At 45.3% G+C, this 27,534-nt stretch overlaps 1 protein-coding gene across 2 annotated transcripts in view; it reads left to right on the top strand.

Annotated features, from left to right (window-relative positions):
* ADCY2 (adenylate cyclase 2) overlaps nucleotides 1-27,534 on the top strand; it is a 1,451,375-nt gene that overhangs the window by 73,842 nt on the left and 1,349,999 nt on the right. For both annotated transcript variants that reach the window (XM_075586169.1, XM_075586170.1), the window contains exon 2: nucleotides 13,244-13,441. In XM_075586169.1, coding sequence (XP_075442284.1) covers nucleotides 13,244-13,441 — 198 coding nt within the window. The remainder of the gene's footprint in view (nucleotides 1-13,243; nucleotides 13,442-27,534) is intronic.

The following is a 27,534-nucleotide window of genomic DNA, read 5'->3' on the forward strand; positions in this document are numbered from 1 at the left end:
TACTTCAGGTACTCACACTCAATATATGTAAAATAGGCAATGGAAATGGAAGGGGATGCTGTGCTGTAGTCACCGGTGCGCAGTTCCAGGGCTCCAGACTCTTGTTCGGCTGCAGTCCTGCAGTCCTCTGCTAATCTAGGGGATTCCCGTCTGCTGCTTTCCTCACAGGTTTCCTTGGCATCTGACATCACTGCCGTTCATGATCGTCACTTCCAGTATCGCCAGGGAGCCGCTACGAGTGCGCTGTTAATCTGGTGCTTAGCCTGTCCTCTCTCCACACTGGCAATAGTAATCTCAACGCGTTTCACAGCTGAACACTGCTTCTTCAGGTGGAGCAGTGTTCAGCTGTGAAGCACGTTGAGATTACTACTGACAGTGTGGAGAGAGGACAGGCTAAGCACCAAATTAACAGCGCACTCGTTGGCTGTAAGGTGTCATATGGAATAGCACTACTTAGTAAATATGTCACGTAATGCTTACATTGAACAAATTGATGGTATTATTGAGTTTTGATATATCAGAACAAAAAGTGCAAAAGATAAACTTAGAGTCATACAAGTGATACAAACGTGATATTACATTTTCGATGGGATGCAGCTCTCAAAAATACGGTCTCCCAGTCCGTATAAGTGAGATAGCAAAAAAAGAGAATGAGGCGCAAACACCCTCAGGAAAAACACTCTGTGACAAATAAATGTGTGAATGAAAGTGAACAAAGACACTCCCAAAACAGTAAAGGGTCCTTCCAGGTGCAGCGGAAAATGCCATATTAACAAGTGAGAAAAAAAAAGGGACATACAGAAGTGTAATATGTTTATTATGCCAACATGCATAATAATATACTTTAATAAACTAAAATAAAACATTTAAAATATAACAAATAGAAAATGCTGTTAATATAAACTTTGAGATTCAGCAGAGAATTACAAAAAGCCAAAACAGACTGATATTTCAAATTGTTTCTTCCAATGTAAACAGCACATTTAGGTGCTAACCCATGAATCCTTGGATTACAAATTTCATTGTTCAAAGGACAAATGGAACAATCCATTTTTCTAAAAGAACACCATTATAAATATATTTAAAAATTAAAAATAGTAAAAACCATCAAATGTTTTTTAAATATTTTTTTCCAAATGAAATAGCCAATTTGGAAACACATAATATCACAGCAAAGGTGCTATACAGTGGCGACCAATTTTATTCTTACTTGGCTAGCTCCGCGAATTTCAGAATATCCCGGTGATGTGCGATTTTGTGTTGATTTCGCGGCTGTGATTTAAGCATTTTATTGCCGCTGGCTGCAATACTGCAATGCCGTGTAAAAACGCATGGGGGCGTTTGCGAGCTGTTGTCTTTGAAGCCGAGAAATTCATGAATTGTAATGCAGTATATACTGTATATATACAGTATATACTGTATAACAACAACCCCTATAACCCCTAACATACACATACAGTACTGTATATGCACATCAATGATACTATAGGCAGTCCCCTGGCGAGATGTGTTTGCAGCAGAGAGAGAACCGCTGCTCTCTCTGCGCAAACATCGGCACATTAAAAATTATTTAAAATACATTTTTATTCATAGTGTAGATGTGCAGGGGGTCTCCGGAGCTGAACCGCGTTGGTTTCAGGTCCGGGGATCCCCTGCTTCCCGAGATACAGGCCCCTTTATGAGGTGCCGGTATCCCTCTGCTTGGTTTACATGCCGCGGTCACGTGATCGGGACCTTTAAATGCAGAGGGATACCGGCACCTCATAAAGGGGGCTGTATCTCGGGAAGAAGGGGGTCCCCGGACCTGAAACCAACGCGGTTCAGCTCCGGAGACCCCCTGCACATCTACACTATGAATAAAAATGTATTTAAAATAATTTTTAATGTGCCGATGTTTGCGCAGAGAGAGCAACGGTTCTCTCTCTGCTGCAAACACATCTCGCCCCCGCCGGCCTATAGTATCATTGATGTGCATACAGTATACAGTACTGTATGTGTACAGTACTGTATGTTAGGGTTTATAGGGGTTGTTGTTATACAGTATATATATATTGTGGAAGGACAGCCTCGCGGCGGGGTCAGTAAGACGCTTGACACGATGGGAAACTTTCAACACTAGTGGTTTATTAGCCACAACCAAAATAAGTACGGGTGCACTGTCCCTTTAAGGAACTACTTTCTTGCAAATTAAAGCCTAGTCCCGTTAGGGACACTAACTCACTTCTTGAGCCCTTACTAACAGGACAGCCAGCTAATCTGGTCATGCCCAAAACATGCTACACAAACGATAACCAATAAGCATAATAAGAATAAAGTCTTATCTGTTTCAGCTCCAAACAGCAAACAGGAACACGGTTCCGGGGAGCAGGCTGTGTCCAGCCTCGCAGCAATGTTTATATTTATCCTGGGTTGGGGTCCCAGCTGGTCCCAGAAGCAAAGCTCCTCGCAGGACTGGGGACCAGAGCAGCAGCAGCTGCTACGGCTTCCAAGCCGGGAGAGTTCTCTCCACCTTCCTGTGGAAAAACAAGCTCCCTGTGTGTGTGTCACTTCCTGCTTTTAAACCTGCAGTCTCTCAGGCCTCCTGCTTAATTAGGCTGCAGGTGTGCTTCCTTCTGTCTGAGGAGATTAACACTCTGTGAACTGGCTGCAGCGTCTCTCCATTCACTATTCCAGCCTACTGAGTCAGTGACTCTGTCACATATCCCTCTCCCCAGCGAAACATTGTCCTGTGGAGCGGCCCGTGCACCATTCCCGTGCACCAGCATTTTTGGCGAAAATGTCTGACGTCGGCCCTTCCCTCGCCCTTTTTTTTTTTTTTCTTGTCTTCCAATTTAGGCATTTTCTTTTTTGGGTAATTACCAGGCCATCTGGGCCTGAACACTCATCCTTCTCTACCTCTTTCTCTTGTGCCGTCCTGAGTCTAGGGTTGAAGCTCCGCCTTTGTTGTGTCCCCTTTTGCAAATGTCCCCAAGCCTCCTGCTGTCTATCAGCTATCTCTGCCTTCTTCCTCTTGGGCTCAGAGTCTCCCTTACCCTGTAGAAGAGCCAAGACCTCAGTTAGCTCATAGTATTCACTCACCAGTGCTTGTCCTGCTACTCCCTCTGTTTTTTGACCTTCCTCAAAGGTTTTTTGTACTTCTTCGTCTGAATCAGAAGTCTTCCTGGCCCTTTTCTTAGTAGAACCCACACAGATTAAAGCTTCCCATGATACAGAGCTGTCAACCTTTTTCTTATCTTCCGGGCTCTTTTCCAGCTTTTGTTCCTCATCATTTTCTTTAGCTTCCTCTTGATTTTCAACAGAACCAGCACTACCAGTAGAGGACATGGTAGCACTCTTTGCTTTTTCAACCTCATCTTCTTTGTCACTTTCAGAAGGCAGCTTTGCACGCTTATTAGGGGTAACCATTTTTTTAAAAGAGGCCCATGGTGTAATGCCTTCCTTCTTTCTTTCTCCATCAGAAGTGGCCCCTTCACCTTCTGTTTCAACGGTCTGTGCTGTGTCTCCCATTACATTTTCTGTAGGAGAGGTCTCTATAGACTCATCAGGAGAAGAGGGCGAACTGTCTCCTCCATCTACCTCTGCAGGATCACGAGACCCCAACGAGACAGGTACTTGTTCTGTCACATACTCTGCCTTTGTCTCTTCTTCCTTCTTTCCTTTATGCTTCTTGCCTGAAAGCTTCTTTAAACCAGATCCAGTGAAAAGCTTCCTTAGAGGGCTACCTTGAAGCTTAGTCTTCTCTTGTGAAGACAGTAACTCCGCTTCAGTGGTGATGGCTTCTGGACCTTTCTCCATCAGCGTATTTTTAGTGTTGGTTTTCACCTCATTTATCTTTATAACTTCAATTTGGGTGGGGGTCTTATCAACCCTAAGTGCACCCCATGATGCCGTTCTATTACCGTCGGCAGACTCGTAGGCTTGGGCCTTTCTTTCTTGTCCCTTTAATTTATTCCGTTGGGAGTGTTGCTGGATAACCTGTGATGTCTTTCTCATCTTATTTTCCAACTGAGCAGTGTCCAACATAGCCACATGCTCAGTCTTTAGGGCCTCGAGTATCTCGTCCAGGTCACGCTTTTGTTTCTCCGCCAACTTGCGGCCAGCACGCTCAGACTCCAGGTCCTTCCTCAGGTCATGAAGCTGTCCTTCTGCATATCTCTTTTCACTCAGTGCCGCTGCCAGTTCATCCTCTTTGGCGTTGAGTCGCGACTCCACATCTCTTAGTAGGTTCAGCGCAAGGCTTAAATCTGTTTCTTTTCCTCTATTTCTGACCTGCAATTGCCTGTGCTACTCCCAGACCTTGTCCAGCTCCAGCTGCAGTCGGTCCCTCTCATTAGCCGTGTCGTCCAGCAGCCTGTGGGTATCAGCCATCTCGATTTCATAGTGCAATGTCAGGCAAGCCACCTGACGGACGGTCACCTCCTCCCTCTCGGCGAGTTGTATTTTGCGCTCAGCAATCTGCGTCTGCAGCTCTTCAATTTGATCCTGCAAATCCCCTCTCAGGGCCTTCACCTCTTCCCGGTGCTTGCTCTGGGCTTGCGTCAGCACCGCCTTCATCTTTCGGAGCTCTGTAGTTTTTGTCGCCAGTATCGCCGCTGCTTCTGTTTTCCAGGCTTCTTTCTCCTTGGCATACTGACTCATGGAGATGGAGTTGCCTCTCTGCTTCTCCAGCTCTTGCTCCAGTCTCTGGACCTTTTTGCGCTCCCTCTCACACAGAATCACCTGGCTTTCAAGCTCCGCCCCCAGCGATGCTCTTGTGGCGTACAGCGTGGCCCTCAGCTCCTCATGCTGTTCTGTGGGGACATACTGGGTACTCAGCCGTTCCTGTAGCACTTGCTGCTTCTCCTTGGCCGCTTGCAGACTTGCATGTAGCTCTTGCAGCTGGCTCTGCCATAGGTGCGCTGCTTGTTTGTGCTGCTCCAGGGAGACACGTTGCATCCTCTCTGCATTCTGCAGTGCTTCCTGCACCTCTAATTTTTCTTGCGCCAATTGCGCCTTCACTTTCTGCGCTTGGTGAAGCTTCTCAGTCCCATCACTGACCTGACCGGTCAGGTTTAAAACCTCTTCTTTCAGGTTTATATTCTCCATTTTCACAGTCTCTATATCCCTTAGGACCGTCTCATTGGCTTTCTTCAAAGTACCCAGCTCTGTTTTGAGCGCACTAGCTTCTTGGTGAGAAACTTCTAAGTCTTTGATGAAGTTTTGCACATCTCTCTGGGACATCTGATAGCACAGTCTCCAGTCAGGACTTGTTCTCTCTGATTCCATGTTAGCAATTGCGGTGTTGGCTTTATTCAAGCTTGTCGTCAGCTCCTCCAACTCACTCCGCAAGAGTTGCTCTGTTTTCTTTAAAGCCGCATACTCTTGTATAGCTGTGAGTATACACCTCTGTACCTCTGCATTAGCTTCTCGCTCCCTATTCAATTGTTTCTGCAAGACATCATAATCACGCTGGGCAGTTTGGAGTGCAGAAATTAAGGCCTCTTTTCCCTGGATCAAGCATTCAGCTTCCCTTTGCTCCTCCTTTTCCTTTGCGACCGTTCCTGTGACAATTCTGCCCATCACTCCGGTCTGCAGCACATCTCGGTGGCTTGCTGACGCCTGTTGTCCTGATATTGCAGGCTTAAGTGGTTCGGTCACTTCCTCTGTGACTTGAGAAATATTTTTATTTTTCTTCTTTCTCTTTGTTTTATTAGCTCCGGAGACATCAGTGGTACTGGGCACACACACACTGGACACTTTTGCAGCTTCCATCTGCGGGTTCGTCTCTCTTCTCGGGGCCACATATGCGTCGTCATCATAATCATCATATGGCCTGAAGGGACACTGTTTTGTAAGGTTATGTACATTGCAAAACTGACAAATGACGGCGGCCATTTTAAAACCCCGTTTTTTTGTTTGTTTTTTTTTCACACCCGACGAGGCAGACTTTGCACAACACATGTAAGTTGTTCTTGCTTTACAATATTTAAACCTTCTGGGTTCTTCTTAGGGCAACTTCTTTGCAAAAATTCATTTTCACTTTCTTTTTTTACCAGACAGGGCAACCTTTGCTCACAGCACTTGCTGGCTGCAAATTCACTCGCTTCAGCAAAAGGCAGTAGCTTTACACAGCAATCCTTTCATACCCGACGGGGCAAAATTTACACTCAGCGCTTGCTGGCTGTAACTTCCATGCTACAGCAAAAATCATTTTTTTTTTTTTCACTTGAGTTCAGTGTCTCAACACATCTTCATCTACTGACCCCCAGAGGCGTAGCATCCCACTTCTGACACCATCTGTGGCAGGACAGCCTCGCGGCGGGGTCAGTAAGACGCTTGACACGATGGGAAACTTTCAACACTAGTGGTTTATTAGCCACAACCAAAATAAGTACGGGTGCACTGTCCCTTTAAGAAACGACTTTCTTGCAAATTAAAGCCTAGTCCCGTTAGGGACACTAACTCACTTCTTGAGCCCTTACTAACAGGACAGCCAGCTAATCTGGTCATGCCCAAAACATGCTACACAAACGATAACCAATAAGCATAATAAGAATAAAGTCTTATCTGTTTCAGCTCCAAACAGCAAACAGGAACACGGTTCCGGGGAGCAGGCTGTGTCCAGCCTCGCAGCAATGTTTATCTTGATCCTGGGTTGGGGTCCCAGCTGGTCCCAGCAGCAAAGCTCCTCGCAGGACTGGGGACCAGAGCAGCAGCAGCTGCCATGGCTTCCAAGCCGGGAGAGTTCTTTCCACCTTCCTGTGGAAAAACAAGCTCCCTGTGTGTGTGTCACTTCCTGCTTTTAAACCTGCAGTCTCTCAGACCTCCTGCTTAATTAGGCTGCAGGTGTGCTTCCTTCTGTCTGAGGAGATTAACACTCTGTGAACTGACTGCAGCGTCTCTCCATTCACTATTCCAGCCTACTGAGTCAGTGACTCTGTCACATAATATATATTATATATATATATATATATATATATATATATATATATATATATATATATATATATATATATATATATATATATATAGTGGTCGACAAATCACCAAAAAATCTACTCGCCGAACAAAAAAATCTACTCGCCACTTAGTACCACATGTGTGCTGCTTGGGCCAATAGGAGCTCGCCACGATGTTAAATCCACTCGCCCGGGGCGTGCAAATGTATAGGTTTGTCGAACACTGTATATATATACTGCATTACAATTCATGAATTTATGCCATCTGGCGGACACGCGAAGCATTGCAGCCTAGTAAATCCTGAACCATTATCAATTAACACATCAATCGCGCGTCAGCCGGGCATGACCCCTGGCTGGGACCGCGGCATGCGGCATGAATTGTGAACAGCGTGGCATTCCAGGAACTTGCCAGGGACAAACCGGTGATTTGTTAGAATAAAGTGTGCTGCAGCTGTATATAAGAAATAATTTCAGATAAAATCATACAATTTGGAAGATCAGTCTGTTTTGGCTTTTGGTAATTCTCTGCTGAATCTGAAAGTATATATTAACAGCATTTTCTATTTGTTATGTAGCCATGCATGTAAAATGGTCTGCAGTTGTCTCCCCTGCTGGCTGTAAACCTGGTAAGTTACAGGGATGCCAGCAGTAATCATGGAGGTTTGCCCTCACACCCTGGTGAGGTGCCCTATGTATGGGTGGGAGTGGCTACATGCTCTGAGTCCACAGTTAGTGACATCAGAGCTGTGACAGTTCCTGAAGTATATAAGGCACAGCACTGCCCAAAGTTAGATTGTTGCTGAGTTGTTGGAGTGCGTTGGGAAGGAAGGATCCACTAGTGCAGTAACTAGTGGTCCATTTCTACACCAGACTTTATAGGAGCCACACTGTGTCCAGGGACCTGGCACAGGGGTGATCTCCCTATGGGGAGAGGGGAGCCCACTCCATTGGGAGGGCGTACCTGTCAAAGGGACAGCAAAGCAATATGTGCAGCTGAGACAGCTGGCTGTGAAGGGCAGCTTGCCCATAAGAGATCAATAAAAAGCCCTGTTCAAAGATACCCCCACTGTGTGAGTGTGAAGTTACTCTCCAGTGGACGGCACCATCAAGAAGGAGTTCTTTATCAGGACCATCTCCCTGTGGACGCATAGACCCTGATGAGGTGAAGGCGCTGCACGTCATATAAGTAGGACTCGCACACACTACCTCAGCTGCCTGTCTGGATTGACAATCCCCGAATACCATCATGCGGGAGACTCAGGAGTCCTGTTGCCTACAGTTGCACCACCAGACACGACCATGTAATGGGGGCTGGTTAGACCACACGGGCCAATATAAGATTGGGTGGGTCAGACGAAAGGGAATACCCGTTACAGTTATATTATACATGTTTTATTTTAGCTTATCATTAAAGTATTATTTAAGCATTTAGCTTTATATAATCATTAAGCTATTAAATGTTTTTATTTTATACAGTATGTATGAGTCTGTTAGATATGTTTAAGTTAACACATCTGTTTTCAATTCCAAAAGTAATTGTATTATTGACCAATCAGTCTGGTATAAAAATGGACATGAGACTCAAACATAGAGAACCCCTGAGGAAGCAGTCAGAATGGCAAAATGTATAGCGTTAATGCATCTGTGTTTGTGCAGGTCCATAGAGTAAGTCATTTGTCCACCTGACTTCAGTTTTATACCCAGTTTGAACTGCTTTGGACTTATGCAATACTTTACTTGTGGGTAAGCCACTGTGAGGAGTTCCGACGGACCTGCATCACTTGGAGAAATGGGAGGATGCGGTGCTCAAGTGCCTCCCAGCCGAGCAGGTACTATTGTCATACCGTCAAACAGCTGAGAGAAGGATCACAGAACCATATGCTGTGGGAGCAGCTGAGCCTTGGATCATGTCATCGAGAGGTGCAGGTGTCCTGGTGGAAATAATACCAACTGCTTTTTTTTATCATCTATTCTGTGAGTGCATTTCATGCTTTCTGATGCGTGTTGGCATTAAAACAGATTACACTATGTCCTTTTTTTTTATATAGTTTTCTCACTAGGTAATCTGGCGTTTTTCCTGCACCTTGAAGGACGTTAGTATTTTGGAAGTGTGTGTTCACTTTCATTCACACATGTATTTGTCACAGAGTGTTTTTCCTTAGGGTATTTGCACCTCATTCTCTTTTTGCTGTAATTGAGTTATGAGACTAATTTGCTACTGTCTAACTTTAGTGCTTCAGAATCTGAGATTAATTCACAGTAACCTCACAATTGACTTACAAGTTACTTACAGTACTTTAAAAGGCCTTCAATGAAAGAGATGTTTCTCTGAAGAATTCCTAAACATTTTCTCAACTCTTATGCTGACCCTGGCACTAACATCTACAGCAGGCCTGCACCACACGCGGGCCGCATGCGGCCTGCCGGCACTCACTGTGCTGCCCGCGGCAGCGGCTTTCCCCTCCTCCTTCCCCTGAGTCCACTCCCTCCCCGAGCCCACTCTCCCCCCCCCCCGAGCCGAGCCCGCTCTCCCTCCCCCGAGCCGAGCTGAGCCCGCTCTCCCCCCCTGAGCCGAGCCGAGCCCGCTCTCCCTCCCCCCCGAGCCCATCCCAGCCCAGCCTGCTCTCAAGATTGCACGCTCTAGCAGTGTGGCAGTTCTGGTGCCCGCTGATTGCGAGCACGCGCAGTCCTGCCTGCTCTCCGCTGTGATCTGAGGTGCAGGGGGTAATGTGAGGTGAGGAGGTGCAGGGGGATATGTGAGGTGCACGGGGATATGTGAGGTGCAGGGGAATATGTGAGGTGCAGGGGGATATGTGAGGTGTAGGGAGATATGTGAGGTGCAGGGGGGGGTGATGTGTAGGAGGGGTGATGTGCAGGAGGGGTAATGTGCAGGGGGGGTGATGTGCAGGAGGGGTGATGTGAGGTGCAGGGGGTGAGGTGCAGGGGAGTGATGTGAGGTGCAGGGGGGTGAGGTGAGGTGCAGGGGGGTGAGGTGCAGGGGGGTGATGTGCAGGGCGTGAGGTGCAGGGGGGTGAGGTGCAGTGGGGTGAGGTGCAGGGGGTGAGGTGCAGGGGAGTGATGTGAGGTGCAGGGGAGTGATGTGAGGTGCAGGGGGGTGATGTGAGGTACAGGGGGGTGAGGTGAGCTGCAGGGGGGATGTGAGATGCAGGGGGGGTGGAATGTGTGTGGTCTGCGAGGGATATTGTGTGTGATGTGGAAGGTGAGTATTGTGTGTGATGTGGAGGGTGAGTATTGTGTGTGATGTAGAGGGTGAGTATTGTGTGTGATGTGGAGGGTGAGTATTGTTTGTGATGTGGAGGGTGAGTATTGTGTGTGATGTAGAGGGTGAGTATTGTGTATGGGGGAGTGGGAGAGATGGGGGTGTGAGAGATGGGGAGTCACAAACGTTGATGATGAGGGGTGCAGGGGGAGATATAGGAAGATGACTCATCATCTTCAGTGCTGGGGGAGATATGAGGATGAAGATGAGGGGTGCTGGTGGGGATATGAGGATGAGGGGTGCTGGTGGAGATATGAGGATGATGAGGGGTGCTGGGAGAGATTGAGGGGTGCTGGAGATATGAGGATGATGATGAGGTGCTTGGGGAGAGATGATGATGATGATGATGATGATGATGATGATGATGATGATGATGATGATGATGATGATGATGATGATGATGATGATGATGATGATTTTACCCGTGCGGCCAGAATCTGTATTCTTTGGAGCAGTTCGGCCCTTCTCACTTGACAAGTTGTGCAGGCCTGATCTACAGTATGTTATCATAAAAAATTGCAGAAACCACCAACTTGCAAGAAATACACTAACCAGAAATTGGCAATTAATGAGAGACATAAGTACACTTACTTTGCACAAAAATCCTGAATAGCTTTTCCAAGCAAATAGACAGAGGTGCAAAGATCTTATAACTTGCAAAGGGCTGAGAGTTAGCAAAAAAACTTGCATCAATGATACCTTAAAAAATAAATACAATGATATCTGTAAAGTCTTTAAAATATACCAATAGTCTGTTGCTGATCTCTTATGACCAGATCCACAATCTGTGGAGTTTTGTTAAGGGATCATAACATCATCAAAATCAGTAACAGACATTATTTTCCTTGAGGTTAACCCATTTCCACAAAGCTAATTATATACACAAAAGCCATTTTAAAAAAAATCTTATTAACAAAGGCTTAACGCCATGTTAAGTCAAATAACATGGTGTTGAGAGAGAAATGGAGTCCTACTTTTGTAAAATGCATATTGGGATATGCAAGGTATATGCAAATTAATGAAATTAGGGACTCTCCCTCTCCCGCATAACCTATTTTCAGGGTGTGGATGGGAGCGATGTAACCTTTAGGTAGGACACAATGTTAAGTCCCTGCAATAACTTTGACAGACATTTGTGGACACGTGTTGCTAGGGGTAACACCTCTTTTGCATATAATTATTACTAAAGTATTTTATAATATCCAATTTAGTTAACACAATGCCCTTTCCAGGCGAAAAGAGAACAATAACATAGTGTTATTGAGATAGAGATAGATATTGAAGATAGTTATTGAGGCATAACAGGACATTACAGTAACTTTTAATAACGTCTTGTTAATTCACTAAACAGAGCTTTTTGGATCTGGGCCTAAGGCTACAGCCCCAGTCCTCCCTGCTGCATGCGCACCTGGCACCATGGCGGCGCATGCAGAGACTACAGCCATGATCGGCGGTCTGTGGGGGAGCTCTAGGGAAGCACGGGGGTGGAGCCATGATTGGGGGCACGGCCATGACGGGGGATATCTGCCCTGCCATTTGCTGCGCGCCAACCACGTGATCACATTGCGGGAAGACAAAATGATTGGTGTGTGGAGTGTAGGAACCTTATTCCAAAATTTCTGTTCTCCCACAAGATGATTTCAGAAATGTCAGCTTTGAATGACCAAAATCAATGAGAGTTTGGGGTTCTAGACTTAGAATGTAATTTTAATGGAGAGGTGCTACATTTTTAAGAGTGAAATTCCATTGAATTCTATGAGACCGCAGAATTTAACAATTAGTGAAACTAAATCAAAATTGCCTGTGTTTTACTTTTGGTAAAACCCGTTATCACCCCTACTAATGTGAGTTAACGCACAAAGTAATATGTAACACGTGTGTTATTTAATTAACCATTATTTTCAATAGCACTCGATTTAAATAATGTGCCAATATTAATGCAACGAATTGCATTAATGTGTGCTGTAATGCCTGCTACATCTGTAAATCTATTACCACAAACCAAAGAGAGATACAGTAAATTCCACACACTATTTGAGCACTTTTACTTTAATTTATTGTGTAAACTGTAACGGACAAACTTGTTTTTTTTCGTTCCAATTTTATGACTCTTTTTTTTGTGTATTCATACAGCTTCTCTTAAGAAAGCAAGAGCTAAATAAACACCATCGTGCATATTACATATCAATTCTAATTTTAGTAATATTTGTGAGGGATATTTGTGTATGTTTAATAAATCTAAAGATCTATAATACAATATAGAGACAGTATTAATTCACATTGTTTCAAAACACAGATACCAGCCAATCAGAATCTGTCAATATTTATAGTAACATAAATGGTATGAAAATAACTTTGTTAAACCAGCATATTTATTTTACAGCTAGCTCTTTTATAGAATATTGTAGTGTGAAATAAAACTGTGAGCACAATTTAGTTTTATAAGCTAACATATCTGGAAACAAATAATTCATAATGTACATTTTTGGACACAGGTATTGGGATTGGTTAATGACACATAACATCAATCCATTTGTTTTTTGTATAGTGAAACGTTTCATAATAAAAATCTGTTTTACTGTGAATAAACTGCATTTTTCCAATGCCAACTACAGCATTTAGGTTCTTGTGATAAAGACTTACATCACATACTTCAGTGTGAGTAATGATGCCTGTAATTCTGAATGGAATATAATCAATCCTTTAGTTTATCAGAGACACACACACATACAATAACAAATTAGTTGAATGCATTGCATAAAAATATCCAAACTACATTATTAAAAAAGAGAGCAGGATAAGTATAGATTTTCAGACAACAATCATTGTGTGATAATGACACACAGACCCTGATACTTTTTTCGTGCTTGTTCAGCAATCACTGCTGTGCTTTGAACAGTGATTAAAAATATCCGATCCATATTTTTGTTTCATGTTATTGCAAATCCTTAATTACATTTTAACAGTCTTCTTTCTTCCCCCCCCCCCCCCTTCTCTTTCTCCAAATTATCTCTCTTTTCAGGCAATTGAGGACCATGTGGCATTTTTAATAACAGTTCCAACAGCCCTAGCTATTTTCTTTGCTATCTTTATCCTCGTCTGCATAGAATCTGTCTTCAAGAAGCTTCTTCGTGTGTTCTCATTGGTCATCTGGGTCTGTCTTGTTGCTATGGGATATCTTTTCATGTGTTTTGGAGGCATCATATCACCTTGGGATCAGGTAGGTTTTTTGGTTATGGTTTCAGACATAGGGACTTATTCAATAATGTGTGTTAGTGCTGATTCAGCACTAACACAGAAAAACTCACATCAACTGGTATAGGAGTTCTCGTGAGGTACTGACAAGTCAGCACTATCAAACTTTATGGAAAGAGCCCCATACTCAATCATGTTTCTTGGTTATCCCTTCCAGTTTAGTCAATGAGGTATGCAACTTATGTCTACAGTATAGTGCATTAAGTTATGTGATGTGTTATATTGCCATATTTAGATTTTTCTCTATAACATTATTGTAGAGTATAGTGGTTCTCTTCATGTAGAATGTTATTTGAACCCTGCTAAAAGATTCAGCAAAAATAGCATTCACTATGCAATTGGGTGTATTAGTCAGGTCCTTCAAGCTACCCCACAAGAAGGAGTGAAATAGTGAAATATACCTTGAAAGTCTGTATCATTATCACAACCAGTTTTTATTACTGATTTAGTGAATGGCCAAATTATACTTTTTTTAAATCTTACATTAGCAATAACACCATTAGCTACTAAACTATTTTTCAAATATATTAGTACTTTAACATACGGCCACTGTCAGTGTCTTCAACATTAAGACCCATTTAAGTGAGTGATCCATAAATATCTTATGTCACAGGAAGGTGTCATTTGGCCTAGTATTGCATAGTAAATATGAGCCTATGTGTATTAAAGGCCACAGTTTCCAGGAAGTAACATGTTCATTTCAGACAAGAGGTAATACTTTTGTGCTTAACATAAGTAATATACAATATATGGTGCTGAACAAGTACTGCATACGATGCCAACTCCACCATGTTTCAGCATATTTTCCTCTGTTGATTATAACTTGTAATTGGTGCTGAATTGTGTGACCGTTCACCTTTCATTTCAAATATATTTTCCCTTTATTTAAGTCAGGATCGATTAGCTGAGTAAAGTACATCAATGACTGATTGATTTATCGATTGATTAATTGATTGATTATTACATCCATTGATTCTTCTCTATATCTGTTAACTTGAATTAAATGACTTTGACTGTCGAACATAACTTAAAAATAAAGATACAAATGTAGTTAATTAAAATGATGACAATGACATCTAAGATTGCATGTTCTTATAATTTTTGGGTCAGCTTATTTTGAATTATTTATTCAAAATAAATTATATGTTTAATTTTTGTACTTTAACAATCTATTACGACGGTGGCCTGAAATGACAAGCTATGTGTCACTTCTTGATACAGGCATTACATGCATTTTCTGGAATTTGACAATGCAGCTCCATGACACATTGTGTTTGCAAATGAGAAACAAATATTCAAAGCAAAATAGAATCAAGATGACTTTCCCGCTTGAAGCAAAAGGAATTATGTGATGTTTTTTTTTTTTATTCAGCTTGTTCAAGTGAAGGCAATCAAGCTAAATGTATATAGAAATAAACGAATTGCAGAACAGATTCAAAGATTTGGGAGAGCTAGCTCTGTAGTTAATTGGATGCACTCATTTTCTTCCGTATGAAAGCAGAACGCTGTTATATTCTGTGTGTATATAGAGTGGATAGAAAAAGTTTGTGAACCCCAGTGATAATTACAGAAATTCCATAGTTTTTCCATGATAACTTTCTTGATTCAAAACCAGTCTTTTCTTAAATATCCAATAGGGTTTATATTAACCAATTTCATGTCTTTTGAAACAAAATGATGTATGAATTAGCCAAACAATGAGTAATTAAGAGTCAGGATATGTGAAAAAGTAAGTGAAACCCTGGTTTTATCAGTTATTAAAGGGGATAATTATAATCAGGTTATTAAATAATTATGTAGATATTTCAGGGGAAGTTTGGTAGGCCTCACCCTATATAAAGATCAGAAACTTTGTGTGTTTGGTCTTCACCATACAGATGTATGAAAACACATCATGCCACAATCAAAAGAAATCTCTGAGGACCTCAGAAAAGCAGTTATTGATGCTCTTCAGTATAGAAAGGGTTACAAAACCAGTTCGTAGGATTTGGGACTATACCAATCCACTGTCCGACAGATAGTCTACAAATGGAGAAAGTTCAAGACCGCAGTCACTCTACCTAGGAGTCATCGTCCTACCAATATCTCTCCAAGAACAAACCAGCAAATTATCCAGGAAGTCACAAAGAACCCCAGAGCAACATCCAAGGATCTGCAGACCACTCTCACCTTGGATAGTGTGAGTGCTACTGACTCAACTACTAGGAAAAGACTGAACAAGAATGGTGTTTAATTGAAGGATAGCCAGGGGGAAACAACTGCTCTCTAAAAAGAACATTGGTGAACTTCAGAAGGTCAGCAAAGAGCACATAGATGATCCACAAGACTTCCTGAACAATGTTCTCTGGACAGACGAGTCAAAGGTAGAACTTTTTGGCCTCAATAGGAAACATTATGTTTGGTGAAAAACCACACACTGCGTTAAAACAGAAGAACCTCATCCCAACCATCAAGCATGGTGGTGGGACTGTGATGGTTTGGGGCTGCTTTGTTGCCTCAGGATCTGGACAGCTTGCCATCATTGACACAACCATGAATTCTTCATTGTATCAGAAGATTCTAGAGGAGAATGTCAGGCCATCTGTCCATGAGCTGAAGCTAAATAGGTCATTCAGCAAGACAATGATCCTAAAATTACATGCAGATCTACAAAAGAATGGCTGCAGAACATGAAGATCTGTGTTTTAGAAAGCCTAGTCAAACCTCATCTAAATGTTGTGACACAACCTGCTCTAAGCAAATAACTACAACGGACCGCAATTTGTTCAAAAAAACTTTTTGCATTTTTCAAAGTCCTGTGCTGAACAAAGACATTTTTTATATAATACTGGAGTGCTGTGTATGTGTGTATGTATATATATGTATGTGTGTATATACACAGGAAATGGCGTGGCGTGTTCAACAATATTTTTGTGACATTGGGCGATAATACGCGAGACAAACAATTTCTCGAGCGACCTATTTAAATGCTGCATTTATTTGTAATCTTTCTCTGTATTGTTGGGAGTGATTGAGAGACAGACAGAGCTACTGTAGGCATTTGGAGGATTTATGATTGCTACAGTTGTTGTGTATTTTGAGAGATTTGTCTTGTGTTGTTTTGTTTTGTTTACACATTTGTGTTATTGTGAGTTTGAAAGTGTTTTGTGAGTGTCGTTTCATTTGTTTATCTTTTATTTGTGAGTGGTTGAGGTATGGACAAGAGGCATGGGTGTCAGAGGAGTGATAGTGGGGTGACTGCTGGTGTGAGTGGAGGTGAGTGGTGTTTGAGTGAGTAGCGTGGGAGTGCACGTGGGAGTCAGGGGAGTAATGGTGGTATGAGTGGTGTGGTGACTGGTGTTGGTGGTGTTCGGCTGAGTAGGCATGTGAGTGCCTGTGTGAGTCAGGGGAGTGTTTGTGGTGTAGTGAGTGGTGGTGCTAAGGTGAGTGGTGTTCGTATGACTAGGCATGTGAGTGCACATGTGATGGTGGGGTGACTGGTTGTGGGGGGAGTGGTGGTCGTGTGGTGACTGGTGGTGGTGGTGGGGTGACTGGTGGTGGTGGCGATGGTGGTAGGCTCCTGCAGTCTGTTGCACTGGATGAAGCGGAGTTCAGTCAGAAGCAGCCGAGCTTAGTGATTGCAGCTGGGCGTAAGAAGTGTATAGAAAAAAAACAAAATATACGTTTCAACGATGAAGAGAAAAAAGTCCTTGTAACTGGTATTTTGGAGCATTATGATCGGCTGTATGGGAACTTAGTAGGTAAGAAAATCCTTTGTAATGACTGTAAAAAATTTAATAGCCATCTATGACCTAACATTTATGTATTCACATTGAACATACATTTACATATAAATGTCATTGTTTATATATACACATGTTACAGATGTAACAGGTTATGTCCAGCTGTACCTGTTTCTCCCCACATAGTGTATCTGCTATGTAAGCCCTGTTAAGATCCAGACATTATCAGGTTAATCTGTGGACCCTTGACCCCCTTTCCTGCTTCCCCAGAATGTGAAGGAAGGTAAGTGGTGCCTTATGGCCTTTGTAAAGCCCCTTGTAGGTGGTGTGACAGAAACCAGGGGATGGTAATAAATTCCGTATATACTGTAGGGCTCCCAGGATACTAAACAGTTTCTATCCTGTTTGGCCTGGGAGTGCAGCCTTATAATACATACACTCCATCCCACAGTTTGGCAAGCGCTGGAACTGAGGGATGAGAGATCTAGACCAGAGTTGTCTGCTGCCTGATTTCTGTCACCTGTCATGCTAATTAGGAATCAGGTATGTAAGACTGTTTTCCTGTTTGCTCTGGTCTCTCCACAAGAGCCAGGAGGCTGGAAGGCTGCTGAACTACAGAGGGGAGAAGCCTCTTCCCCAAACAGGTTCAATCTTTCTGTTCATTTGTATAAGACTGCAAAAGTACCTTGTTTTGTTGTTGGGAGTGGAAAAGCCACTTCCAACCCTGAGTCAGGGATATCTAAGTTAAGTTATCGCTCAGGTGAGCAGCTTTTGTTTTGATCTGTTTTCTGTTGTATGCACTGTGGCAGTCTCAGTGCCTGGGACTGAATAAACCAGGCATAGCCTGTTTAAAGGAACAGTACGTGACGCCTCATCATTTAACCTACCCTAAAAGACCGTGTTCTAAACAGTCCCGGACAAACGACGGAGCCCCAGAGTACGCCGTTTGTCACATATGGTGGAGAATGCGGGCAGAACACTAAAAGGTCTGCGGGTTAAAGAACTTTAAAAAAAAAAATAAAAAAAAAAAGGGGGAGTTTTCTCTCCAAACAAGATGGAAGACGTGGTGAGTGCGCTGGTACGCAATGTCGCTGTCCAGAAAGACGCGAATGAAGCCCAGCAAAAGATTAATGCAGCCCTGCAACAGGCGAATGAAACCCAGCAGCAGCTGTTAATAGCCCAGCAAGAGACTAATGCAAACCAGCAACGGCTGTCAATAAACCAGCAAGAGACTAATGCAAATCAGCAACAGGCGAATGCAACCCAGCAAGAGACAAACCGCTTGCTGAGAGAGGAGCAACAACGGTTCGCCCAGGGCTTACAGCAGGAACTCGAGATCCTAAGGGGGACTATCAGTAACCTTCCACTGGCAGAGGCAGCCCCAGTCCCGAAAATGACCAGGGCAAGCCACTACCTTCAGAAGATGGGACCCTCGGATGATGTGGAAGCCTATCTTCTCACGTTTGAACGCACGGCACAGAGAGAGGGATGGCCAGAAGCTGAGTGGGCTGGTCTAATCGCACCCTTCCTAAGCGGCGAACCCCAGAAGGCTTACTTTGATCTAGAGCCAGCCGAAGCTAACGTCTATGTAAAATTTAAGTTCGAGATCCTCGCCCGCCTCGGCGTAACCACGGCTGTTCGCGCCCAAAGGTTTCACGCATGGTCCTTCACGATGGATAAAGCCACCCGAAGCCAGATGTATGACCTCATCCACCTCGCCCGGAAGTGGCTACAACCCGAGATCAACTCAGCCAGCCACATCGTGGAACGGTTGGTCATGGACCAGTTCTTGAGAAAACTTCCCTCTGCCTTACGCCGTTGGGTCAGTCAGAGTGACCCCCACAATGCGGATGAGCTTGTGGCTCTCGTAGAAAGGTACAATGCAGCAGAAGAGAACCCGCAACCCACAGTCGTGGAGCAACCCCGCTACCCAAGGTTCCAGGACTCTTCCAGAGACGGTAAAAGGGTACCGGGGTTAAGGGGCGCTGAAGAGCGGCGACCACCTTCACGCAGCACCAGCAACAGTGGTTCGCACACTAAGGGCAATAGCCAACATGGGGAGCCGGGAAAAGGCTCTAAGTGGGACACAGACTATGTACCTAAATGTGTAAATTGTCATGAGAGGGGCCACACAGCAAAAATCTGCCCACTAAATGATGAGCCCATGCAATGCAACAGCGTGGAACCTTATGCGCTGTTGTCCCAATGTATGGGCCCTAGCCCAGAGGACCCCTTGAATAACCATTTGTGGGCATTTGTAAAGATTAATGGTAGGAGGGTTCGGGCACTTCTTGACTCTGGGAGCATGGTCACACTAGTGTCCGAATACCTCTTGCCCATTAAGAAGAAACAGGGAAACAGTTCACAAAGAGTGGCAATTTGTTGTATACATGGGGATAATCATGAATATTCCACTGTTGATGTTTTTTTTGAAACAGAGTTTGGTTCTTTAGATTTCAAGGTGGGTATTGTACCCAAACTGGCACATGATGTGTTAATAGGGACCGACTTTCCCCATTTTCTAAAAATGTGGTCCCCCGCTCAGAATAGCGCCCAGAGTTCAATAGCGGACCATAACGAAGTATTAGAAGAAACAAATCCTTTCCCTTTTTCAGAAATGGAGACTGACGAGGGCCCAAATAAGAAGGGGGAAAAGGAGGAGTGCTGTAAAATTCTCTTCCCCATCACTACTTTGGTAGGGAATACCCCAAATCAAGATGTTGATCAGACACTTACCACCCTAGAACCGGATAAGACCCTCGCTGACCTAGAGGTCAGTCCTGGGAGTTTTAAGAAGGCCCAGTGGGAGGACCCCACATTAGCGGTAGCAAGGGGAAATATACGGGACCAGAATAGTACTCCTGGCCAACCAGATAGGTCACTTGATTACCCCTACTTCGAGGTAGAGAACGACCTAGTATATCGGGTTGATAAAAGGAAATCAGTTACAACTAAACAATTGTTGGTACCACGGACATTCCGTAACGTAGTATTACACCTCGCACATAGTCATCCATTGGGGGGACACCTAGGGGTGGAAAAGACAAAAGAAAAGGTTCTCCGAAGCTTCTATTGGCCTGGGGTTCTGGCAGAAATTACGAATTATTGTTCCTCATGCCCAGAATGTCAGATCACCACCCCGTTCAAGGCGTACCGCAGCCCATTGGTACCCCTTCCCATAATAGAGGTACCATTTGACCGGATTGCTATGGATCTAGTAGGACCCTTAATAAAGTCTGCTAGGGGACATCAGCATATATTGGTAATATTGGATTATGCCACCCGATATCCGGAGGCAGTTCCCCTACGTAGCACCTCTGCTAAAAACATAGCAAAAGAGTTAGTAGTTCTGTTTTCCCGGGTCGGAATTCCTAAAGAGATTCTATCTGACCAGGGAACACCGTTTATGTCCCAAGTAACAAAAGAGCTATGTAAACTCCTAAAAATCAAGCATCTCAGAACCTCAGTCTATCATCCACAAACAGATGGTTTAGTGGAAAGGTTCAATAAGACCTTAAAGAGCATGTTACGGCGGGCGGTTGATAAAGATGGGAAAAACTGGGATTGTTTGTTACCGTACCTGTTATTTGCCATTAGGGAAGTTCCCCAATCATCCACAGGCTTCTCCCCATTTGAACTATTGTATGGCCGACACCCAAGGGGCTTATTGGATATAGCCAAAGGGACTTGGGAACATGAGGTTACCCCTTACAGAAGTGTAATAGAGCATGTTGCCCAGATGCAGGACCGCATTGCTGCAGTCCTACCCATAGTGAGGGAACACATGGAGAAAGCTCAAGAAGCACAGAGGAATACGTATAATAAGGGTGCTATGGTCAGAATTTTTTTTCCAGGTGATAGGGTACTAGTTCTGGTTCCCACCGTGGAGAGTAAATTCCTTGCTAAATGGCATGGGCCATATGAGGTCTTGGAAAGAGTGGGAGAAGTAAATTATAAGGTAAGACAGCCAGGTAGGAGGAAACCTGAGCAAATTTACCATATAAACCTACTCAAGCCCTGGAAAGAGAGAAGTCTTGTTAACCCTAGTACTCCCAGGTCCGTCAGAGAATCAAGAAACTGACCCAGAGGTTAGCATAGCTGAAACCCTGTCTGTTCATCAGAAACGAGAGGTTCAGAATTTAGTGAGAAGAAACAAAGAAATCTTCTCTATACAGCCAGGTAGAACTAGCGTAATTGAACATGACCTAGTCTCTGAACCGGGGGTCCGAGTTAACCTTAAACCGTACCGAATCCCGGAGGCCAAAAGAAAGGCTATAAGTTTAGAGGTTAAAAAAATGCTAAAACTAGGTGTAATTGAGGAATCCCAAAGTGGGTGGAACAGCCCTATAGTCTTAGTCCCAAAGCCAGATGGTACAACAAGGTTTTGTAATGACTACCGGAAACTAAACGCGGTGTCAAAATTTGATACTTATCCTATGCCCAGGGTAGATGAACTTGTAGAGAGACTGGGCAAAGCCCGATATCTCACAACCCTAGACCTAACAAAAGGGTACTGGCAGGTTCCCCTCACAGAAAGGGCAAAAGAAAAGACAGCCTTCTCAACCCCAGATGGCCTCTTTCAGTATAAGGTGTTGCCTTTTGGCTTACATGGAGCTCCCGCCACATTCCAAAGAATGATGGATAAAATTTTAAAACCACATGCTCGGTATGCTGCCGCCTACCTGGATGATGTGGTAATCCATAGTGAGGATTGGCAATCCCACCTTCCAAAGGTCCAAGCTGTGCTTGACGCAGTCGGTCTGCTGGACTAACTGCTAACCCCGCTAAATGCACTATTGGTCTGGAGGAGGCCAAGTATCTGGGATATTCTATTGGCAGAGGTTTACTCAAACCCCAAACACTCAAAGTGGAGGCGATACAAAATTGGCCAAGGCCAGTTACAAAAAAACAAGTAAGGACCTTTTTGGGGTTAATTGGGTACTATAGAAGGTTTATTCCCAATTTTGTAACTAAGGCAACCCCACTAACTGACCTCACAAAAGCAAGAGGACCGCTAATGGTAAAGTGGTCCCCCGAAACCGAACAAGCCTTTAGAAGCCTGAAAGAAGCTCTCTGTGCCCAACCAGTGTTGGTCACACCTGACTTCTCCAAAGAGTTCGTAGTCCAAACCGACGCATCTGAGGTAGGGCTGGGGGCGGTACTCTCCCAGGAGTCTCAAGGTGAGGAGCACCCCATCCTTTATTTAAGTAGGAAACTAAATCCCCAGGAGAAAAATTACTCCATAGTAGAGAAAGAGTGTCTCGCAATAAAGTGGGCTGTAGAGACGCTCAAATACTACCTGTTGGGGAGAAAATTCCGGTTGGTCACAGATCATGCACCCCTTACCTGGATGTGTCAAAACAGGGAAAAGAATGCTAGAGTGACCAGGTGGTTCCTAAGCCTACAACCCTTTAAATTTTCTGTGGAACACAGGTCAGGGCACAAACATGGCAATGCTGACGGGTTGTCAAGGATGCACTCCCTAATATCCATGGTCGCTCATCCCTCGAGGTCTGAGCTGGGGGGGAGGATATGTGACAGAAACCAGGGGATGGTAATAAATTCCGTATATAGGGCTCCCAGGATACTAAACAGTTTCTATCCTGTTTGGCCTGGGAGTGCAGCCTTATAATACATACACTCCATCCCACAGTTTGGCAAGCGCTGGAACTGAGGGATGAGAGATCCAGACCAGAGTTGTCTGCTGCCTGATTTCTGTCACCTGTCATGCTAATTAGGAATCAGGTATGTAAGACTGTTTTCCTGTTTGCTCTGGTCTCTCCACAAGAGCCAGGAGGCTGGAAGGCAGCTGAACTACAGAGGGGAGAAGCCTCTTCCCCAAACAGGTTCAATCTTTCTGTTCATTTGTATAAGACTGCAAAAGTACCTTGTTTTGTTGTTGGGAGTGGAAAAGCCACTTCCAACCCTGAGTCAGGGATATCTAAGTTAAGTTATCGCTCAGGTGAGCAGCTTTTGTTTTGATCTGTTTTCTGTTGTATGCACTGTGGCAGTCTCAGTGCCTGGGACTGAATAAACCAGGCATAGCCTGTTTAAAGGAACAGTACGTGACGCCTCATCATTTAACCTACCCTAAAAGACCGTGTTCTAAACAGTCCCGGACAAACGACGGAGCCCCAGAGTAAGACGTTTGTCACAGTGGGTACAGTCCATGAGCCCGCCCCTACCAGAAGTTTAAAAGGGGAGTAGCCTAAATTTACTGATCAGTTCTTCTGAGTTCCTCAGGGAGTGAGGAGGGAGAGAAGAGAGTTCCCCTCTGCACTCATGCTGTGAGGATGGAGAGAGGAGTTCTCCTCAGCCCTAGAGAGGGTGAGGTTGTGCTTGCCCCCTGCTCCTCCTGGAGTAAGAAGGGTGAGGTGTTCCTTCCTGAACCCTGGCTAGGGGGAAGGATGATGACCCAGGTGGGAGCTGTGAGTCATCCCCATGGTGGGGTAAGCTTGTTCATATTGGGCTGGCTAGCCCAATGACCACCAGGAGCATAGCAGTGGAGAGAGAATGCACCATCTAGACGTCCTGGGCCGAGTGGAGGAATATATGTTGCTAAATGTGTTGATGAAGATGGCCTGTAATAAATACCTCTGCCTAAGGTGTCAGTTCCTGGGCTGGAGGGAGGTATGTGTGTAGTGATGGGGGCTGAGGCCTAGACTTTGTGGGATCCATCACTGTTGGAGGCGCTGACACCATTGTGAAGAACACAGAGTCTCGTGCGAGCCAGTCCTGTCATGTCTCATAACATCAAGCAGACAACTCAGACCTCCTTGCGAACTAACAGGTAGAGCACCACAACAGCGAGGTAATGCACCCACTTTCACACACTGGTCCCTAAGTGAGTTTGGGGGGGGGGGGGGAAACAAGTGTTACATTTGGAGGAGCTGATGAGATGACAGGACAGGCTTTTAGTGTAGCAGCAGGCAGCAGCAGTAAACAGCAGCGTCAGGGGCCAGGCCCCTGACGCTACACCATGGACCTTGGGCACCCAGCCGAGTTAAGGAAGGGGGGAGTCTCTCTCTAAAGCAGCACCAGGTAGGGGACCCTTGCCAAAGAGAGACTGTGTTGGGGCGTACCCTGAGGGCAAGATACCGGGGCACGTGGATACACTTCACCAGCGCACATAGTCCTATAGTGGGGGCGTACCCTGAGGCTACACCAGGGAACGTGAATACCCTTCTTAATCAGTTTGTGTACACATTTGTGGGACAGTGTATTAGCCTGGGGTTGGTACATGTTCCAGGGGCAGAGAGTTAGCCGGGGTTAGTGCTTGCTCCAGATTCTAAGATGTTGTCCACCGCATGAGTAGGTGCAAGGGCGTATGTTCTACAGTCCAAGATGGCACTCCCGACAAGCAAAACGGGACCGCGTGGGCTGCAGTGAAAAGTGTGCAGAAATTTGCAAAAGAAAGCTGCAAGCTTTCGGCGCCAAGCAAAGGTACCGCCCAGAGAGCTGATTGGCCATGGAGAAAGCCAAGCCCAGCTAAGTGATAGTAGCCCCACCTCTCAGATTCACCTCGGGGAGGAGCTGGTGTGGAGCAGCCAAACGAGGCTGTTGTGAGAGATGGGATGTGTTTGCAGAGTGGACCCCAGAGCCATTTCCCCAAGAGAAGAGCAAGAGAGCAGAGCTGCTGCATACACGTGAGGCTTCACGGTACTAAAATGGCTCTGTCTAATGAAAATGCTGCATTAGATGCAACCAACTACTGTCTCCCTGGCGGCTGCCTTGTAGTATGAGTGGGAGGAAGCTACCACCTATGGTGCATCTGTGCTCATTGTCACCTGCCTGGAGGGCACTGTGGCACTTATTTTCTGTGGCCGGCTAGCTCTGTGCCAGCAGAGACGTGCATATCACCAGTGCGAGCCGTTACCCCAACTGGTGCGGCCGCCTTCCAGTTTCCCTCTACCGAGGAAAACTGTGGGCCCGTGGGCCCTTGTGAGTGCTGCCGGAGGCGTCGATGGTCTGGTGTTGCCTTATATCTACTCTACCTCAGCTGCAGAGTATGCTGTGCGCCTGTGCGCCTTACCGCGATTGTCGCGGCCAATGGTGATGGTACCGTCGGTCCCAGGCCTGGGACCAGTACCGACCAACGAGAGGGGTAAGTGGACTGCCCCAGGGGTGTTGGTTGTGGGCCCTCAGGTGACCACAGAGCAAGGAGGCTCCTTAAGCCTGGTTGCCCGGGCGATTGGCTCGCCCTGTCATCGCATCCTGGCGGAGGTGTCCCCCCTAGAGGAAGATTTGTATGCTGTGGGACCTGTGGAAGAAAGACTCACACTTACCTTTGCAGCCCAGACAAGTTCCGGTCCAGAAGTACCCGTTCCTGCAGATGAGGAGGTTCCAGAGCCATCAGATCGATCCACAGCTTCAGATGACGTCGGAGGAGTCCGGCGACCACCTGGGGAGACAACGCTGGGCGTCCCCTACCTTGTCGTAGGTGAGCCTTCCCATTCTTCTGTTGCAGCAGAGCTGGTCATGGCCTACTCGCTGGTAGCACCGGTTGTGGCCTCGTCCGGTGCGCAGCCTGGTGACGAGCTTCTGGTCTCACCGGAAGTGCTGTCACCAATGGCACTGGGCGGTGGTTGCACCAGGCGGGGGTTGCAACGGAAGTCTCGCGAGAATGGCGGCCGGGAGTGACGTCACCAAGATAGCGCCCGCGGAGCCGGTCACACCACTGCTGGGTCCTGAAGAGGTGTGTTTGGACCTGGCCCCACCAGATGTCGCCCACAGAGAGAAGAGTCCCTGTGCGAAGAGAAAGAAGATTGTTCCTGTCCTTGTGCCACCACCTGCTGGACTAGGTAGAAGACATCGCTTGGAAGCAGAGTTTCTGTGATTAACTCTTTGTGCTGGTCTTACTCTGAAAATAATCAATAACAGCCAACCTTAACCATTCCCGCCGGTGATCATCTATATCCTGCATAATCGGCTCAGGAACATACGGGAAGTAATACACATGGGACTGCCTGAACTTGGCTTGTATAGCCCGGTCAGCTCGGCTTAGCTTTACAATTTTTCTGCCCCTTCCCTTGTAACCCCCAAAACCCTGGGTCTTTGGGATTAGCTTTCCTATTCATGCTGGGGGAACCCTTAGGGAGGCGGACTCCCATCTTAATCTCATTCTCTAATCTAAAGAGAATCTCTGCCTTCTCATCAATGTTGAACGCTCCTTCCTCCCACCACTGATCCATGATGGAACCGCTGCGTAGTATGAACCGTGTATATCTCCGTTCAGGGGCATAGCCCTGGAATAAGGGGTACCAAGGACATGGTTCCCGAGAGGTGGATTCTGATCCAGTAGTAATAGATCTGGCTGGTAAAGGGGACAAGGCACTTGCTGACCCCGATGTGATGACACTATGAATGCCTCTGAGAAAGAACCTGAGGACCTCCTCTACTTCCTGGCCTTTTAATACACCTGGAAACAGATCTATCTCCATACGAGTCTGAACTTTCACTTAACCACCTATTAATATCTACCTCTTCAGGGAATTTTATTAGTACAAACCCTTGAACAGCAGGATCAATGGATTTAACACCCTGAGAACTGCATGTGGATGACGGGGCAGTGGCAGGGACTGAGTGAACCTGGGCAAAGTCCCGAAAGTCTAGTACTGGGGAAATAGCAGATGGGGTACTTAAAGCTAGGGCCATGGATTGGGACGCAAATACATCTTTATTAGAAGAAGAACAAATGTTCCCAGCACACAAAAGAAAAGGGGGCCAAAAAGGCGGGAATATGCCAAACAAGTTTTAATGAACAAAAAAGCACAGATCAAAGTAAGTAACCAGGGAAAGGGAGTGAGGGGTGGGATAGGATAGGAAAAATAAAAAGTGGTAAAGGCGATGGAGGGCGGCAATGTTTCGGGGTACACAACCCCTTCTTCAGGCCCGTTCCCAAAGACACCAAGATGTCCAAAGGAACTTCCCTATCCCTGTACAATTCTCCTTACAGATAAAAACACTGAAATGATGAACAGTAGGAGTACAGAAAACCTCACTGGGGGTACAATAGGAGTACAGAAATCCTCACTGGGGATACAGTCAAAGGCCAGTCCAGCAAGTACCAGCAACTAAATATCAGTGTTACCACTATGGAAAAAAGGAGAAACCAATGCAGAGGGAGGAAGTTTTTGAAGCATACAATCTAAATCACTTGAGAAATGTTCAGATGGTAGCACTGACATTTAAATGTAACTAGCAGCAACAGTAAACAGTGCTAGGTACACACAATGATATATGTCCACAGACACCATGGAATAGCAGCTGCAGTATAAATGTTCGTAAGCTCTATCTAGCTCAACCACCCTGGTACTGCAGGATTGATAACACTGAC

This window comes from Ascaphus truei, chromosome 2 (assembly GCF_040206685.1).
Source record: "Ascaphus truei isolate aAscTru1 chromosome 2, aAscTru1.hap1, whole genome shotgun sequence".
Classification (NCBI taxonomy): Eukaryota; Metazoa; Chordata; class Amphibia; order Anura; family Ascaphidae; genus Ascaphus; species Ascaphus truei.